The sequence below is a fragment of the Crocodylus siamensis genome, chromosome 1 (genome assembly GCF_052110815.1).
Source record: "Crocodylus siamensis isolate JL-2025a chromosome 1, ASM5211081v1, whole genome shotgun sequence".
NCBI lineage: Eukaryota > Metazoa > Chordata > Crocodylia > Crocodylidae > Crocodylus > Crocodylus siamensis.
This window is the reverse complement of record NC_143395.1, coordinates 234,538,873-234,557,064: the sequence shown is the minus strand read 5'-3', so window position 1 is coordinate 234,557,064 and position 18,192 is coordinate 234,538,873. Positions and strand designations below refer to the sequence as shown.

Here is an 18,192-nt window from a genome sequence, read left to right as displayed (position 1 = left end):
ATAGAAAGTATGAATGGATCTTTTTTAAAGACACTCCAGCTGTTTAACATGCAGTGAGCTATGCAAGGTGATGAATTGTCACATTTCTTAACACTATAGTTAGTTACACAAATACTTGGAAATTATCTAAACTGGCTGGCTTTAAACCTGTGGGATCTTCTCAAGTAAAGCTTCCTTATTGTGAAGAGAACAGACAACCATGAAAGATTGGGGTGGGGGAGGGGGAAGTTGGGTTTTTTTTATTTGACTAGTAGCTGCTGTTGAATTGGAGTAGATCACCATATGCTACTAAACTAGAGATGTATCCAGCTTTAGCCATCATTGTTCCAGAAATACCAAACAAGTTCAGAGCAGTAGGATATAGTGTAATTAATTGTCTGCTGGTATTACACGGCAAGGAACATTTAGGTTGAACGTATTTGAAGGGACTTGAAGGTATTAAAAATTGTGGAGTGTTGTGGAAACTAGAAGCCAGGCATACCTTTTTATCCTGTTAGAAAAAGAGAACAAGCCCAATCTTGATAAAATTAACACAAGCAGCACCAATAAATGAAGTTGTTTACATCATATTTGGGATATGTAGTCCTGAGTGCCTAAGCAGTTCACAACAGATGCTAAACTAAAGAGGTCTAGTTTTTCTATCAAATTAGAAGCACATGTGGAAATCTAAATTCATGCCCAACCATGAGGCTCACACACAGATGCTACTCAGGCAGTAACCCATCTCACTACCTTTCAAGATCCCACATAAAATCAGATCCCAGAAATCTGAGAAATGTGGCAAGTCTTCTTCTGAAATGTCAGTCTTGAAAGATATCATCCTGTCCTGCCTTTCCTCTGAAAAGTTACTTACTGAATACTATTAGAAGCCCATCACTAAACTAGCAAAACTAGCTAGTTAATTGATCCTCATTTGCACTGCTTTTGAGTTGATACTCCATAGCATGACCCATGACTCCAGTATCTTGTTTTGGCATCTGCTGATTCACTTTACAGATGAAGTGTTCTCAATGCCAAAGTGTACCACTTCCAACCGATTCCAAGAATTTCAACTTTCTGATTTTGCACAAGTTACCTTTAGTTTCCAATGCACCATCTGCTGGCTTCCATTTGTGTCTTTTTACATATGAGCTGCAGCACAGCCATTTGGCATGGGAATATATGAACACCAGAATATCTTTTCCAATTTCACTAGAGAGGAAGAGCAGCCAAGCTACTTCATTCTTTCAAATAAACACAGGAGGGGGATTTGAATTTTTTTTTTTTAAATGGGACTGAATACAAAAACTAAAAGTGGGTCCCTCTTTACCATCTTCAACTGCACCTTAACTACCAGAGCTGAGTCGGCGGGGGCGGGGAGGAGAGACACACCACTGATTACGAGGTAGAGAAAACAGAACCAGATGTACAGATCCCAAAGCAAACATGCAAGGCTGGTATCAAGAAAATCCCTTCATTTGTAAAGTGAACCTAGAATGGGACCGCTGAGAGAAACAAGGAAGCCCAGTCTGTATTCCAAAGATTTTTTCTCTCACTTGAGCATAAGAGTCCAATTTTGCAAAGGGGAATAACTCTTCCAAAGGCAGTGGATTTTCCCCAATGTAAAAAAAAAAATGTTAGCAAGATGACAACCAGGTCCTGAAATGTTGCAGTTTTGAAACCTGTATTTTTTTTAACCCTCAGTATGCAAACCTTTAATACATGCTGATTTTCTCCAGCTCTGTCACCCCTTTCTGACTATTCTTCAACTACTATGAACCCCACCAGGGTCTGCTTTGAAGCTGTGCATTCTCTCCGCTCCTCCACCCCAGCTACAGCGGATCACCCTGACTTCTCAAAGGTTCTTCTATTCAGGTTGTATCAATGGGGACAGCAGCACTGTGGAAGATTGTAAACAAACTCCAGGGTATTTCTAAATGAAACAAAAAGGTTACTTTATTCAACAATATAAAAATAAGATTCAGAAGTCATATTGCAAGAGTGTTAACACTTAAAAAGGTTGCACTATGACACTTTCCATGCAAGTTCCTCAAAGGGATGCTATACAGCCATTTAAAAATGGTACTTTGCATTGTATTAACAAAATTCAAGGTGTCACTGGTAGCTCTCACTTAAACCTTGACAAACCTAAGCTGCAAGCACCCTGCTCTCTCTGCTAGAGGGAGCCATCACAACATATACTATATTTTGTCACAGAACCATTCCCACCAGAAACAGTTTCAAATTTAGTGACAGCACAAAGGTGAATTTTGAAAGAGCCAATATACTTTCATGGATGCGTGCATGCAAAGGTACACATGTTCACTTATTCTGTTACATCCACAGTATTAAGTGACTAAAAATCAGTGAACTGCTATGGACAGCAATTTTTTCCAGCACATTAAGAGTCACTTAACTTTCAAGAAATTTGGTTAACAAGTCAAAAGCCATTTGTCCTCCACAGCAAATTACAAGTTTTGACAAACTAACCTTAACTACTTATTGAAATAGTTTTGACACAATGGTAGCAGGAAGAAGGAACAAATTAAAACTGTTACTGAACTAGCAATGTTGAAGGAGCAGACACAAAACACCATGTGTTTCAAGCAAAGAGCCACAGAACAACGTTGTATCTTTAAGGTCCTCTGCACAACACATTTCAGTCTCCAGAGCTCTGCGAATGAATCCAAACTCATAATCAGTATTTTAGTATCTAGTCTTCCCCCCCCCACACCCCACCCATGCATGCAACTGTAAACTGATTGTTGAAATTCTCAGGAGGCTTGACAAAACAGACAGCGGATTAAGGAGCGATCAATGAAACAGCAGCAAGGCAACAATTTACCCAGCAGGGTTGTCTAGATAAAAAATCTGTTCACTGAGGATTTATCTATTACCTCTGTCATTTAAGCTCACTTGTTCCCCCTTTACCTCAGCCTCTAACCCATAAGTCAGAGACCTCAACTCACTCAGGGCCACTCAGCGTGACAAAGAAACCATGTATTGTGCTTCAGTTAGAAAGGTTGGCAGTGAAAACAGAGAACCTGCCGGTGTCATGCCTTCATACTGTTGCAACAGATTGGAGATAGCTGCCTTGGATTGCAACAAGAACCACTGTCCCAGAAGGCCCTCAAATGCTGAAGGAGGCCGTGGACAGCATCTCTAGGATCTGCCCCTTTGAAGGAAGGGCTAAACTCCAAGAAAAACAAGTTCTACTCAGTCCAGGGGGAAGTGTACAGCTGAAGTGACTTGAGAGGGGGGCACAGTCACCTACAAAGCAGCTCCAAAAACCTACAAAAGCAAGTCCCATCTAACCTCAAGCATGATTGCAGTCATAAAGAGGAACAAGCAACAAGATGGCCAGTCACCTGAAGTACACAGGACACTGCTGCATTGGATAAAAAAGACAGTTCATTTTTGTAAGAAACAATATATTTTATTTTTCTGACACCACAGCCCTGGCGAGTGGTTTTGTACCAAATTTAATGGAGGTTACACAGAACGTTTTACGCTGGGGAGGGAAAAAAAAAATAACCACAAAAAAAAATCCTGGATAACTTTTAGTGTCTGTTCCACTCCCACATTAATAAAATCACTTGGGGTTTCTAAGAAAAGGAGAATAGGAAACAGTGAGAGAGACTACTGTGGGATGTAACAGCGTCCAAGTCCAGCCCCTTCCTGAAAGTGGGAAAACTGCCCACAGGGAGAGGCTCTCCTAGATTTACTCCCCAAAATAACACAATGTATTGCAGCTGCCATAGGAGGAGACAGAAGGGGACGGAGAGAGAAGCCTATTTAATAAGGAGTGGGAGGGAGAGACAGAAGGTGCTGGACAGCACTCCATAATTTGAAAAATATGTCCTTAACTTATTATTTATTTCTCTTAAAAGATTCCCCTCACTGAACTTAAGTTCCTTTTTGTGCTTTTCATTAATACTCTGCTCTGAGGTCATAGTTTGGTTTTCTATACATTGGAGTTGAAGGAAAATAGTCCGAAGTTCTGAAGATGGATTCTCCACCTAAAGTAAACAGCCTAGAATCCCATTCTCCTCTCACCCCAAAGACTAAAGTCTCTGCTAAAATCCCTTTTACAATATAGTACAGTACACAAAAAAACCCCCAAAAAATAACCAAGAGTCCTGGGAGAAGCCAGTCCAAAGGACGTAAACATACAGAGAATGGTGCAACTTGTGACAAATGGCAATTCTCAAAATACAGCTACAGATTCTCAAAGCAGGTGCCATCACGGGATACCCAAGTCCACAAAAATAATTTTTAAAAAATAAATCTTAAAAAAAAACAACCTGTTAAAATGATTTTTTTTTCAGGTAATTCCATACATTCGAAATTTCCCAAAGTGTCCTCTGGTCTCTTTTCACCTATTGCATGGCCAAACTGTACTCCTGAAGCTCCCAAGAAGGCCCTCAGGATGTGGAATCTCATCTTGACAAGGATGTGAACATCCAGTCTTAGGGTAGCAGCTTAAAACATCATGTTCCCTGGATTTCCAGGGCCTTGGCTAAATCCTCCCATTCCAACATCAGCAGCCATACCTCGGGGTCTCATCTGGGGGGGAATCATGATGTTCTGTTGGGGTCCCATCATGCCCTGCATTGACATCATCATGCCGGGTGAGCCTACAGGGCCTGGATGACTATATAACCCAGCAGGGGCTCGGTCCTTGCCTGGAATCATGCCCACTGCAGCCACTGGATTACTCATGAGTGTGGGCTGGCCAGGCATTGCCGTTTGTGCTGGTGACATCATCCGATGATGAGGTCCCATCATCCCTTGCTGTAGAAAGGCAGGCGGTCTCATTGGGTTATGGCCTGGCATGGACGGAGCTGTTCCAAGGGGGATGTCAGAAGTTCCCACTGGCCCCGGACCTCCCATGCCAGGTAACGTTATTCCCATTCTTGGAGTCTGCTCTCCTATCATTCCCTGCATATGCGAGAATCCAGGCCCAGGGCCCTGAGGCTGCTTGCGACCTGGACCTTCCCCGCGAGGGAAATACTGCAGTGTCTGGCTAGGCTTCTCTGATGGAATAATCCGGGACAGGTCAAACTCTGGTATTCCAGTGGCTCCAGGGCGGATCACCTCCTGCAGCTCTGGATCAGTGAAAACTGAAGGCATGTTGTTTCCAAGAACTGTGAAGGAGTCTGGACCACCAGGACCTCCTGTCTTGCAAAGTGCTGGATCCGTTGAACTTTGGGGCAGGTTGGTGGGACGCCCAAGAGGTCCTTCTCCGTGGAAGCCCATTCCAGCTGGGAAGTTGCCTTGGCCTCCACTGGGGCCATTGTGTGGGAATGGCACCTGCTGTGGAGGGGACTGTACTGGAGGAAACCCCTGCGGGAAGCCCAGGCGTCCTTGAGGTACCATTGGAGGATCTTGGGAACTGTGCCCCATCATCGGATTGTGTGACATCAAGCCAGGTCCCACAGGGACCCCATGAGGAGGTATATTGGGTCCCATTGCATTTGGAGAGGGCATCTGGTTATTATGGGAAAGAGGTTGGGTCATTCCCATTGGGCTAAGGGTTGGCATCGAACCCACTGAGTTCGGACCTGAAATTCGAGGATTCTGAGAGTTAATGCCCATTCCTAAAGGAAAAAACACACAAAACAAAAGGAAAAGAAAACCATTTAGAGCTGAGATAGTAAATAAAGACACAAGAACTTTCTGTAAAATTCCTAGTCACTATTTCAACAAACAAAAAAAACTGCAAAAAACACAGGGCTAGAGAAAATGCCAGAATAGCAACATTGCAAAATGCAAATTTATTTAACTACAAAAGTACAGGTTTGCCATAAGCATCACTAAATCTCCCCTCATACACAGCACCCCATCACTTTGATAGAACCCTGCTCTCAAAGCAGAATCTAAATCCAATTTATTTCTTCAGTTTTGTCAAAGTTGCCAATAAAGGGTCAATCAGTGACAAATGGGTGCAATACGTCTGTCAACATACACAGGCATTTGTCCACTGAAAGGTGACCGAACATCCCTTTCCAAACATACATGATAGACAGCTGTCTTACCATAATTAAAGCTAACTGAATAATATTGGTCATGTGTATTGTTATTAGTAGATCATACATGCTTAAAGTTGTCATCAAGTATCTATTCAACTAGTCAATTCTTCCTTAGATACTTCATCACCTCTAATCATTGTTTTCCCAGGCTGATGGTGAACCAATGACAAACAGGTGAACTCTCCATATATCCACTACCAGTTCATTACCTTGCCCTGGGATATCCAGTCAGCATCTTTTTCAATTTTGTTAGCTGGGTGCTTTTTTAAGTTTAGAAAAGCCCCACTTCAATATTATACCCGAGTGTAACTCTTGACCAGTAAAAGGCAAGATCACAAATATAAATACATTCATCCATTATACAACAAGTCTACAACCCCAGGGGACAAAAAGTTCCTCCCCTTCTTCCCTAATCCCTGTGCAAGGAACAAAATAACTTTCCCTTTCTCTGGCAGTCCAAACAGTCACCGCACTGCATTCCTTGTGCAAGAAGGTGCATGTCCTTGGGAAGCACTCCAACCTTTTCTTCTCTAATAGTAGCTGTATACGGAAAATAGATGAAGAGGAAGAATAGATGGTCCTGTGTCTATGGAAATTGATGGAACTTCTTTAACACGGGGTAAAGCCAGCAGAACAATCTTTTCCCAGCTAGCACGCTGTGGGCACATCGATGCATTCATTAAATGCACGGTGCCTACTGCACATTAAATTTAGTACTTGCAGAAGGAAGTACTAAATAAATGCGCAGTAGGCTTCCCTACATTACGTTAACTCAATCGAATGCCTTTTTCATGACAGTTAATGTGCAGTAGACTAATACTACTGCACATTAGCATAACACAGTTTTTGCTGCGATGCTGTAAAGCACAGACAAATCAGTCTACTACATATTAACTGTCTCACGCAGGCGCACCCTGGATGTCTAATCCCAGAAACTTCTTCACACCAGCTGTCCTCATTAAACATAGGTACTCCCACTGATTTCAGTACCTACCTCATCATAGAAAAGGTTTACAGACACTGTTGGAATACACTATGCAAAAAAGAAAAAAAAAATCTGGTTGCAAAAAGATAATTCCAGCAACTCCAGTCTGTGAATTTACTCTTCCTCCTCAAAAGCATTTCATGGAGACACTCTTCAAAGCAATCTATATTAATCGTCCTTCCCACCTGGTGCAGCTTCTAAGAACGCTCCCTTATGCTACCTGACAGCATTTGCTTATGCTGCCTCCGTTTCTTACCTGGTACATTGTTCATCGATGGCAAGTTTGGGGAACGTGCTGGAGGGGAGTCATCATCTGAGCTGGCCACAGTCTTGATGGCATCGTGGTAAAGCGGCGTAGAGCTGGGCATGGCAAACTTGGACATCCTGGACATCATGATAGAGAGGGGATTCTGGGAGAGGGTGGGTTCGGGAGGCATTGTATAGGGGCTGCTAGAGGGAAGATTTCCAGGGAGTGTCACAGGAGCAGACTGGCTGACAGTGGAAGGAGGTGGACCACCTGAAAAAAAACAAAACAAAACCCCCATCTAGTCATTTTTCTTTGGAATAATTTGTTTGCTGCTTTGTTTTTAATTCCTCTCCTGGAATCTCACTAAGTTCAAGAAAGGTACCAGTATGGTGAGATCTAATCTGAAGTTCCCACTGATTCTCATCTAGGAGATCTCTCCAAGGATGGTGCCTTGCACACACTACAAGAAAAAAATCCAGAAGTGCAGTTAACTAGATGAAAACATTTTCCCAAATGCCAGCTGCAATTCCTAGTTCAATTCTTTTCCCTTTCCTTCAGGATATGCCCCAAGTGTAAGCAAAGACAGTAGCCAAGAGACAGAGTTAGTGGTCAGTGCAGCACAGGCATTCTTGCAAGTTCTGGACAGCCATTAGATGCTAAAAGTAAAAATTTCCTATTTTGATTTAAGCTTCATTCCTTTACATAAACAGCTCATTTCAGTGAGAGTCCCAAGGAGTTAATCTGCTCTTATTAGTTTCATACAATTCCCTCCCTCTGTCAAAAACCAGAAACAGTTTTATGCCTTTCCCAACTCCATGTCCCTTCACTAACACACTTCCATCTGCTTAGGCCAATTTTGAAGCATGAGGGCCTAATTAAAATAAATGTTATGACACAAGCAAAATGCACCACAAAACAGAAACAAGGAAAAAGACATGCAAAAACATGCACCATCATAGAAAGTCTGCTCTTGGATAAGGTCCCAAGGCACAAAGCATGGACACAGACTAATGCCTGACTCAAGCTTCAGTTATCTGAACCGAAAACATGACGCAAACTGAACAGCCAGCCTCAGAAACCACTACCAGCAAACACTCCAGATTCCACCCTCCCACCCCATGAGGTATATGGCAGACAAACAACTCTGAAAAGGAGGACTAAATGACTTATCTGAAGAAGTCTATGGTTGCCACAGAAGTTTGCAACTCTACGTGCACATTTCAGAGTCACAAGCACAATCAATTTTTTTAAAGCAGGAAATACGCCTGTGGTTCTCTCTCGGTGCATTTATCACCCTCTTGAGACACTAGAGGGCAGCGTAACCAAGCATCTTGCACATGCTTCTTTCCAACTCCTGCAGTCAGATTTCACAAACCGAAAAGCTCCAGAGGGCTGGATCCACACCGATTCTGCGACTGCTGCTGCACAGAAACCCTGCACGCTAAGGACCTGCTTATCTGGAAGCTTACCAAAGGAATAGACTCAGGTACCAATAAGCTTTGAACATAGAGGAGAGAGATGGGACTGGTGCTGCAGAGAGGCAAGACAGACCACAAACTTAAACACATTTACAGATCTTCTGCTAAAGTTCTCTGAGGTAGGAAAGGTATCTAGCTTGTAGCCATACTGGTCTAGAGGCAAAAGGCATCAGAACTCAGGGTAAAGGTGATACCTTTTATTAGACCAACTAGATTTTTGCAAAGATGTCAGCACTTAGCACAGCAGGGACACCAGCCTGGGATGAGGTCTTCTATATGCTATGCTAATCAGCTGAAGGCATACAAGGGATGTGAAGAGTCTACCTACCACCTCCTTAGCTATCTACAAAACAAGTCAAAATCTGGTTTCAGGTCAGTGAAACTCTTCCCAGAAGGCTGTGTCAAGGGAACCTAGAAAACCTTTACAATTCTTGTACCTGGAAAGAGAGCTCATACAGTCCATATTTATTAAAAGGTACCTCTTGCTTCCTCATTCTCCCAACAAATCTCTTTATTTCAAACTGCTGCTGTGATTTAAAATGGCAACATTTCTCCAGAATGCCAAAGTGATTCAGAAACTAGTGGCAGGTTGGCAAAGGGAAACTGCTGAAAGTTCTTCTGTTAAAAATTATCTCTCCTCTCCCCATACCCCATCTCCCTCACCCTTTCCTCCAGACTGATAGAAATGCCCAAGCCTCATCTTTAGGACAAGCACAGCCCAAGTACATTCACAGCATGCAAGTGGAGAGAGAAAGAGGCAACATACTGCAGCACTTGCTCCAAGTTCCACTCATGCACCCACCCATTTCGTTCTGAGCCTAGAAACAGCCTCCTTCAAGTTGGCAAAGACAACTGCCTAAGCAGAGAAAGCTCGTCTCCAACCACCACATACACGTACATTAGGAAATCTCTGCAAATCCCCCAGTCTCTTTCTTCACACTTCAAGCTGACTATAAACACAAAATCTGCATCAGGATGGAACAAAAAGCACTGACCTGACTCCACATTGCCCAGCATGGCTGGGGACGACATGGTGAGAGATGCTTTGTGGTTTGGGGGGATCCCAGGGCTTTGCAGTGGGGGCTTTGGAGAAGAAGTCCAGCCAGGAGAAGGTGCAGGAAGGGACGGAGACTTGAGGTGGACAGGTGAAGCAGCAGCAGATCCCAGAACGGGGGGAGACTTAATAGAAGCAGCAGCTGCTGCTGCCGTTGGGCCTGCAAGCATTCCCGCCAGCTGGGATGGAGTCTGAGGCGACTTGAGGTTCCCCGAGGGAGAACCCATCATGGGAGACTGAACCTGGCGCATGGTAGGAGACTTTAGAGGGTTGATGCCAGGTGAATGCACCTGACTGGCTGCAGAGATATCCAAGGGCTTGCGTCCTAGGCTGCGCTGAGTTGGGGGAGCTGTGTTGAGGCTATTAGGGTTACTGGTGGGGTTGAGAGGTAGTGGCGGCATGTGACTGAGCCGGTTGTTAGTCCTTTGGTCAGGCCCCATCTGCTCTCTGAGATTTCGAAGGCCAACTCCTGGGCCCTGAGACATGGGAAGGAAAGGCCTGGGACCCATGCCATACTCCTGTTGGGGATGCTCTCCAAATGGCAAGGGCATCATTTTCTGTTGAGAGGGGAGCATCTCCGAGACACCCGGACGCAGTTTCATCATCTCCTCTGGCCCCACTCCAGCCTCCCTCATCTTCTGAGGTACCATGGGTGGGTTGGAGCCCATGTTAACATTCATATTCATGTCCCCTTTCATGCTGCCAGGGCCCATTCCAAACTCCAGCTCCCTACCAGGGCCCATCTGAGGAGGAATCCCTTTTGGGAATTCCCCCCTGGAGGGGCTCATAGGCCCTTCAACTGGCATGCGAGGAAAAATGGGGTTATTCCCAGGCTCCATGTGTCTCTGTGCAGGAATCATCCGATTCATTTCCATGCCAGGTCTAATGCCTTCCATGTTCAAGCCAGGAGGAAGGCCCAGTTGTTTCTCTGCCAACTGCTGCTGATAGATCTCCTCTGGCAGGCCCTGGGGATTTGGGAATCTCTCCCCTCGGCCAGGGCCGCTGAAAACACCCTGGCCTGGAGGAAAGTTTCGGCCATCGGGGATTTTTGGCACATCTTCTGGCCAACTGACTCCTGAAAGCCCAGGTCTGGATGTGGGGTTGGGGACATTGGGGCCTTCCACATCGGGATTGATCATTCCGGCAAACCCAGGCAGGCGCATCTGGCTTCCAGGCATGTTAGGGTGAGGGGCCATGCCCCTAGGGGGCAGAGAATGAGATATATTCATACCCTCAGCAAAGGGCTCTGGACCTCCAGGTCCCCAGCCCTCCCCAGGGGTTATTTGGTAAGGAGGAGGGGGACCTCGCACCACCCCTCGAGGCCCATGCTGGTGGACCATCATGTCCTGGAGGGAACACTGCTGCACAACCACCTGCTCCTGCTTCCTCCTTTTCTCCTCATAAAACTCCTGCTGCAGCTTTAGCCAAGCCACTTGCTCAGGTGTCATGTGATCCAGGTGGTCTGGTCCAATTGGTCCAGACTGGGAGTTCATGGGTGGTGGCCCCAGGTCATCCGGTGAGAAGGGCATCTCCCTGTGTCCTTGAGGGCCAAATGGAGCCCCTCCATCTGTCCGAGGCCCAGGCCCTTTGCCTAAACTTTGGGACTGAGCCATCATGGCCTGAATTGGCCCTTCAGGTTTCTTCTGGGGACCATCCAGCACCCCTGGATTTTGGGGAGGCCCCCCACTTGGCCCTCCAGTGAATTCCTTCTCATCAGGGAAAAGCATACGCTGTATATCTCTCAGAGTCTGCAGCGAGCGCTCTCGATGTTCTAGCTGCTCTTGAGACAGTCCATCTGGATTCTCACCCAAGCTGGATGGGTCCCCACCAGATACCTGCTGGGTTGGACCTTTGGGATCAGCAGCAGAGCTGTTGCTCCCCTGGGAGACTGGGCTGACTGCTCGATTATTGGGGGTTGAACTCTGCCCAAATCCCTCAGTCTGCAATGGGGTAGAGTTAGCAGGACTGCCCACAGACATTACTTTGCTTTCTACTCCAGGGCTATCCTGATCAATGGGGCATGACGAGGGGGCAGTGGATTTGGATGCTGGTGCCAAAGCAGGTGGGGTCGGCTGTATCTTGGCATTCTGGGGAGGATTCTGGTCCTGTGGGGCAGCGGGTTGAGGCTGTGGCTGTGGCTGCGGCAGGGGCTTGGTTTCATTCCGAAGTGCCGTGACTGGGGTGTTCTGAAAGACAGAGCAGTGCGTTTCACTGCAAGAACTGACAATGTGCAAACACAACAGTGTTCATTTTGCTCAAGTATCACGCAAAGATATGAATTATGACATTTACACCCCATTCCTGTACCTGCTGGATGAGTCCAGAGGCAGGAAAATACCAATCCATAATGCTAATGTATCCCCTCCATCCCACCCCCAAACAAACACAAACAAAAAACCTAGACTACGGATGCCTCAAACCATCCCCACCCCTTCCATCCCCTAAAAGCAAGAACACCACTCTCTCCCATCTAGAACACGCATTTTAAAACACAATCTTTCCCCCAACATATACAATAGCAGCCACACAGTCCTATGAAGAGGCATCCTACCAGGGGGACAGTGTTTCTCTCTGCTTTGCTGTTTGAGATGTTTTGGATATGAAAGGATACGATGGTTTCTGCCTGTCCTTTCAACACAGCTTCTGCAGCCCTGCAGACAGACAAACACAGGTGAGGCTAAAGACTGGTAGCTTTCTTTCTTAAATCCCTTTCACCTTCAGCTACCAGAAGGGATAAAAGAAAACTGCCATGCTAATTTTGAACCTTTTTGTGTAAGAGAGGAGAAATAAAAGTAGTAAAGGTTCAGTGTTTATAGTCTTAGTAATTACTATTTTGAGTACACATTACCAGGTAACTCACCCCTACACCCATCCACTGCAGAGGCCATGAAACAGGCTTCTCTGCCAACACATGCTGAAAATTAGGTTTGGAGGAAGAAACAATCATCATTTAGCAGGTGTCAATGCCCTTCCCCTGATGCTGTATCTGCAAGCATTTTCTAGCCCCACAGAGAACTTAAAGGAAGAAACATTCTTTGACTTACAGGTGATGGAATTGGCAAGCCACGCTCACCAAGGATATTCAACCATTTACTCACTTATTGGCCATCTCTGTAGAAAAGACATAAACCACTTTGGATGGAGTCTTTTGCCCACTAGATGGCTCTGAAGTGGCAGTCAGGCCATGGGAAGGGGTGGAAGACCTTGGGGCTGAAGCATTCGAAGGAGTCATAGAGTGCGGTGTATGCTGGGAATCCTGGGACTTCACATGGTCAGCTGAGTTGCAGTCTGGAAGGAAAGAAGAGGTGGTAAAACAGGAAATCTTCAGTTTGGAAGCTGGCAGGAAGCTTGTCACCCTCCCCAGCTTTCATGCTTAGCTGGCACCATGCCATCATTCTTATGAGTCCATACTCCTCCCCCAGCCAGTACTAACAGTCTTTGCCTACATCATGCTTCCTCCTGCCTACAGTAAGCAGCTCTGCTGGCACGACATTCATGCTGCTTAGATCTTAGCTGAAGCTCCCAGGTGCTGACTACCTAACAAATAAGATGGTAAGCAAATAAAAATTTAAATCCTTCTAATCTGTGTGGAAACACTTTTATATAAGACCTTTCTTTTTTGCTATTCATGCCACCTGAAGGCTAGCCTGCTGTACTGTCAGACTGCCCACACAGCTTCTAGCTCATGCCAGCCAAAAACTCAGCCACCTCACACACAAACACATCCGTCTCTTGTCACTTTGTCAAGTCTTCTAGAAGACACACATGCAAATCCTGGAAGGCCCAATATCATGTAGCGGTTTGAAAAACTGTGCAGTTTTGAACCAGCTTTCCTGTGAGGACTCAAAAGCACTTTGCAGACAATTAAATGTCATATCCCTCCCATAAGGACCAGGGAAATTTTTGTTGTACTCAACATTAGAAGAGCCAACGTGCAATGAGGCCCAGCCTCACTTAAAAGATCAATGGCAGAAACAAGCCTAGCTCCTGTCACCCAATGTAACTTATCCATCCCCATTCACAAAACTGGCTCGTGTCCAACTGGCAGTGTACTGCTTACCACCCTCCCCCTCCACCTGAAACAGAATGGTTCCTGGGAAGCCAACAGACAGAGCAGGATGGAAAGAGACTGACAACTTTTATTCATATTCCCCAAAGCTCTAAGGAACCAACTTCCCACCTGACCAGGGCTGCGCTTCATTTGAACACAGAACAACTGCAGAAATCTTCCCCGCCCCTACTCTCTCCCATCTCAACTTTTAGATGCTTTGGGCTTGGACACAAAAGGTGTGGACAGTTCTAGCAGTTTAAATTCATGCTAGTTTACACTGGCTCATGATAACCTCCTCTAATTGTTTCATCTGCCCGTTCCTCTGCTAAAGGGAGCGGAGCTAAACCACTGTAAGTTTAAACCTGTTTTATTTAACGAACACATGCTCTTAAGCATCAAGTCCCCCTTCCTCCCCCTTTTCAAATGGTATATCATTATGTTCATCTATAGCCACAGACAGGCAGACCTCTCAGGCAGAAAAATGCTTTGCTAATACTTGCTAGGCAACTGATCATCTCATAGGTGGCTCTCATGCCAATGGTTACATGCATGCGCCTCCTCTGCCAGACATACCTTTGATTTCAGAATCGTCATTCGGAGTGCCAGCATCTCTCTGTTCAAAGGAATCTGCTGAAATGCTCCTCTCTCTCTTCCCCTTCCCCTTGGCACCATTTCCAGCCCCATTCTTCAGCCCCATGCTTCCCCCTGGGCCAGGGAGCACTTTGGGGGGGTGACCTCCACTTTTAGGGTCACAGGGAGAGGGCTGGGACTGGCTAGTCGAGCCCCCCTGCTTGCCCTGGTTGGAAAATTTGGAATCCAGCTGGGGGTTGCCAGATGGGGACATCACTGTGGGGGGACGGACCATCACCTCCTGCTTTGATTTGGGGCTACTGAAAAAGAAAAGAAAAGGGTGGGGGGAGGAGAGAAAGAAAGAAAGATCAGACTACAGATTAACATCATCACAAACATGCAATTGGTCCGACTATCACCCACAAAAATCCTCATCTCTTGCATCAGACAGTGGATTCATTCAATTCTGTTGGAAAACAGGATAAAGAGAAGCTGTGGCAGTAGCCCTTGCCACCTTTTACCACACAGCTGCTGATGAGTAAGAAACGTCTCCATATTTAGTGTTATCCAGCTTCACTTTCCAACGTGCCTTGGAAGGGTTATCCAAACCAGGATCTCCCTTCTCAAGAAGCCACAAGAAACAGCAGCGGGCCTGCCAGATCCCAGAAACTGCTCAGTCACATGAGGAACCACCTCTGGGGCTTCTGTCAATAAAGACAAGGGTTTCTATGTACACAGAGAAGCTACTCGCACCAAGACCAGCTCAAAGAGTAAACAAACAGGGCACCATAAAGTTCACCACACTAGAGTTCACACCCAAATGACATAATAGAGCTGGGATCACAGAAGAGAGAAACCCACCACAAGGCAGTCCAAAAGAAGGCAACAGAAAGTCAGCATGATTTCAGTGCTTGGCAGGGCAACGTGCCAAGAAAATACAAACCACTGACTATGAAAACTATTAAGCCAGCTACAACCTGCCTCTGAACATGGAAAGAGGAGTAAGCTGTCTCTATACAGACCCCTGGCAAAATGGAGTGGAGAAAGCTTCATTAGCTTGCCAAGATATTCAGGACAACCTTTTCCCCACCTTCTATTCCATTAAACAGACAACATCTTAAAACTGTATTTTCTCCTTGGATTTCCTGCATGCACAGTCCTGCCTTCCTCCTAACCCTTTCTTTTGCCAGTGTCACCTCCCCTTCTTCCACAAGGATCTTCTGGGAAGCCAATTTGTCTCTGCAACCAATGCTTCAAAAGGCAGCGACTATAATAGCCTCACAATCCTCACTTCAGTTGCACAGACAGCTGCTTCAGAGGCACTTCACCCAAGTTACTCCCAGCTCTTCCTGACTGGAGGATGCTGTCAAGCAAACTACACTGTATGTCCTGCACAGCACTGGCCTTCAAGGCTTCCCCCTTTCCAAACCAGTAGAGAACAGTCTCTAAGCTACTGCAAGAGAAGGTGGATAGATGCAGTTTGGGTCATTTGAATCAGCCCATGCTGCTCCTGGCAGTAGGCCACTGCAAGCATTGTGCACAGAAGTGTAAGCACACAGGTCCTGTGTTATGTAGTTATCTCATTGTGGAACTGAAGGTGAGAAAGAGAACAGGACAGGAAGAAGCAGGATAACCATTTTTCCACAATCATTTGGTCACCTGCTTGTGGTAGACCATGAGGGGGTGAGAGCAGTGTTTTCTCAACCTGTAGGTCACAACCCAAAAGTGGGTTACAAGAGTAACGAGCAGAGGGTCACAAACACAAACAAACTTAAACATGGATAAACAAACTTTAAAACTGATTCTCCTTTAAAGGAGAAAATTGTGGGAAACCATGGCTATTCCCCCAGTCTGGCAGAGCTCCAGCCTGCAAGGGGCTGCTTGGGACCCTGCATGCCCCATACACATAGCCCCTACCCCACATACCCACCCCCTTCCCCACATACTGGGGGGCTCAGGCCTGAGGATGGGGGGCACTGGGTTGAGACTGGCCATCCATGTTTACAAATAGGTCCTGGTACAAAAAAGGTTGAGAACCACCAGGGCAGAGGACATGTGGTACCTGATTGTGCGGGGTATGGATCTACCTCTGAACTGAGAGGGAAACAGGAAGTACCCCTGACCTTAGAGCTGCTTAATAGGATAAGATTCTGCAGGCAGGGCTTCAAGTGGAGTGAGAAGCAGTTCATCTTGCTCCAGTCTTTGGCAAATGCTGCAGCAGAGCAGTGCCTCTCCCACTCCCAAGCAGTTGGCTGTGGGTTCTTACCTCTGTGCGTTTCCTGACGGGGAGTTCCTCACTTTGGGGTTACTGGAATGCATTGACAGAAGTCCTGAGCACAGTCACACACACACAGATGGGCTCTCGTCAAGTTCCTCTGGGGAGCCGGCTGCCACGGGCAGCTTTGCAGCACTTTCTGCCACACGCGCCTCTCAGTGCTGTCCGTCCGCTTGCCTTTTTCTTTTTTGTTCCTCTCTGCTTTTGTGCGGGGCACTTCCCTCCTGCCGCTCCAACATTCTCCAGATGCGTGCCTCCTGCCGCTGAGGGGAAGTCTCGCATCTCCGGGGCGCACTGTGTCCGACCACCCCCACCCATAGGAAGAAAACAGAAGACAGGTAAGGAACAGGAATGAACCGCCCCCATTAGCAAAGGGAAAACAACTGCCACCCCCCTGGTCTGGCAAAGGAGTTCACAACCAGAGAAGACTGTGGCTGGTTCCAAGCAGGAGGAAGCTCTGGCCAGGTATTACGCTCAGAGGTGATGAGGCAATTCTCCTTCCTCCCAAAGTTACATGGGATTCAACAAAGCAGGGAAGAGAGAAATTAGGGGCTTTTTTTTGTATTTGCAGTCTGAGCGTATGATTATTTCAGCAGATCCCACACAGAATTAAGAGGACCTGCCCACTGGTCCAAACAGCCACCGCCACCACTTGCTGCTCAGAAGAACATGAACTTTTTTTCTTCCCCTCTTACACAACATAGTTAAGTAGTGCTGCACAGCGTACAGGACACTAAAAGAAAGTGCCTCCCTGACCACCTGTGAATAACTAGCTGTGTTCAGGAAGCGAACGACTCTATTAGCCTGAATCACTCTATTAGAAAGGCCGACAGGCCATTAGAAGGCTGCCCATCTGAACTCATTCAGCAACACTGTGCAAGCTACTGAGATTCCTATTCAAAACGAGCATTTTCCAGTATCTTTCTGAGGAGAAGCAACATGCGTGATGCTGGCAGTAAAGGAACACAGAGCTAATTCCGTGTTCACAGAGGAGCAAACTACTGAACACAAATGTTTTTTTTCCTTCAGGCTAAAATTGTTTTAGAACAAATTTCTGTCTCGTATTGTTAACGTATTAAGCATTACTAGTTAAATATTATTCAAGTGTAAATATTCCCTGTATTCCTTCTCAGCATTAAAGAAGCATGAACCAACTGAAACAAAATAACTCTAATCTGGCCAGCAGGGTCTTGTGCGTTGAGGGAACTAGTATTTTAAGGGTATTTAGGGTATACAAATTGATTTGTATATGTGTTGATATGGAAGATTAGATTAGAAACATCAGACACTGTTCGGCCACTGAAACTGGGGCATGACTTGCTGCCAAATCTATGATATTGGACTCTGTAGCTCCCAAGCTCCTAACACCAGTCTTGTGGTGATGTGTCACACATGTGTAGTAATGTCATGTGATGTAGCCTCAATCCAATGTTATTCTCTGGACCTTTATCCAAAGATTCTCCTCTCTGTTATCTCCCTGGCTTTCTGGAGGAACACTGATGACTCCAGTCCATTTGCTCA

At 46.0% G+C, this 18,192-nt stretch overlaps 2 protein-coding genes across 6 annotated transcripts in view; both read right to left on the bottom strand.

The window, feature by feature from the left end:
* Positions 1-1,368: 1,368 nt before the first annotated feature.
* BCL9 (BCL9 transcription coactivator) lies at positions 1,369-16,803 on the bottom strand. Its single transcript, XM_090059448.1, has 7 exons — positions 16,663-16,803; positions 14,400-14,716; positions 12,874-13,063; positions 12,327-12,426; positions 9,717-11,961; positions 7,253-7,513; positions 1,369-5,579 (listed from the first exon to the last, which is right to left on the bottom strand). The coding sequence occupies exons 1-7, from the start codon at positions 16,713-16,715 to the stop codon at positions 4,462-4,464; spliced, it is 4,284 nt and encodes a 1,427-aa protein (XP_089915574.1). The 5' UTR covers positions 16,716-16,803; the 3' UTR covers positions 1,369-4,461.
* The window catches only part of LOC149874291 (uncharacterized), a 49,595-nt gene continuing 48,164 nt past the window's right edge, over positions 16,762-18,192 (bottom strand). For 3 of the 5 annotated variants that reach the window (XM_090059494.1, XM_090059488.1, XM_090059470.1), the window contains one exon: positions 16,762-16,965. In XM_090059494.1, coding sequence (XP_089915620.1) covers positions 16,762-16,953 — 192 coding nt within the window. In that variant the 5' untranslated portion in view covers positions 16,954-16,965. Of the gene's footprint in view, positions 16,987-18,192 lie in introns of all 5 variants that reach the window. The other 2 variants (XM_090059461.1, XM_090059480.1) reach the window with 1 other exon arrangement.

Excerpts from the sequence above, each read along its gene's own strand:
- BCL9 (XM_090059448.1), bottom strand. The coding sequence starts at position 16,715 with ATGCATTCCAGTAACCCCAAAGTGAGGAACTCCCCGTCAGGAAACGCA. Across the intron at positions 14,717-16,662 it reads CCGTCAGGAAACGCACAGAG|TAGCCCCAAATCAAAGCAGG; the intron begins GTAAGAACCCAC and ends TTTCTTTTTCAG. Across the intron at positions 12,427-12,873 it reads TCTACAGAGATGGCCAATAA|GGCTGCAGAAGCTGTGTTGA; the intron begins GTGAGTAAATGG and ends GTCTGTCTGCAG.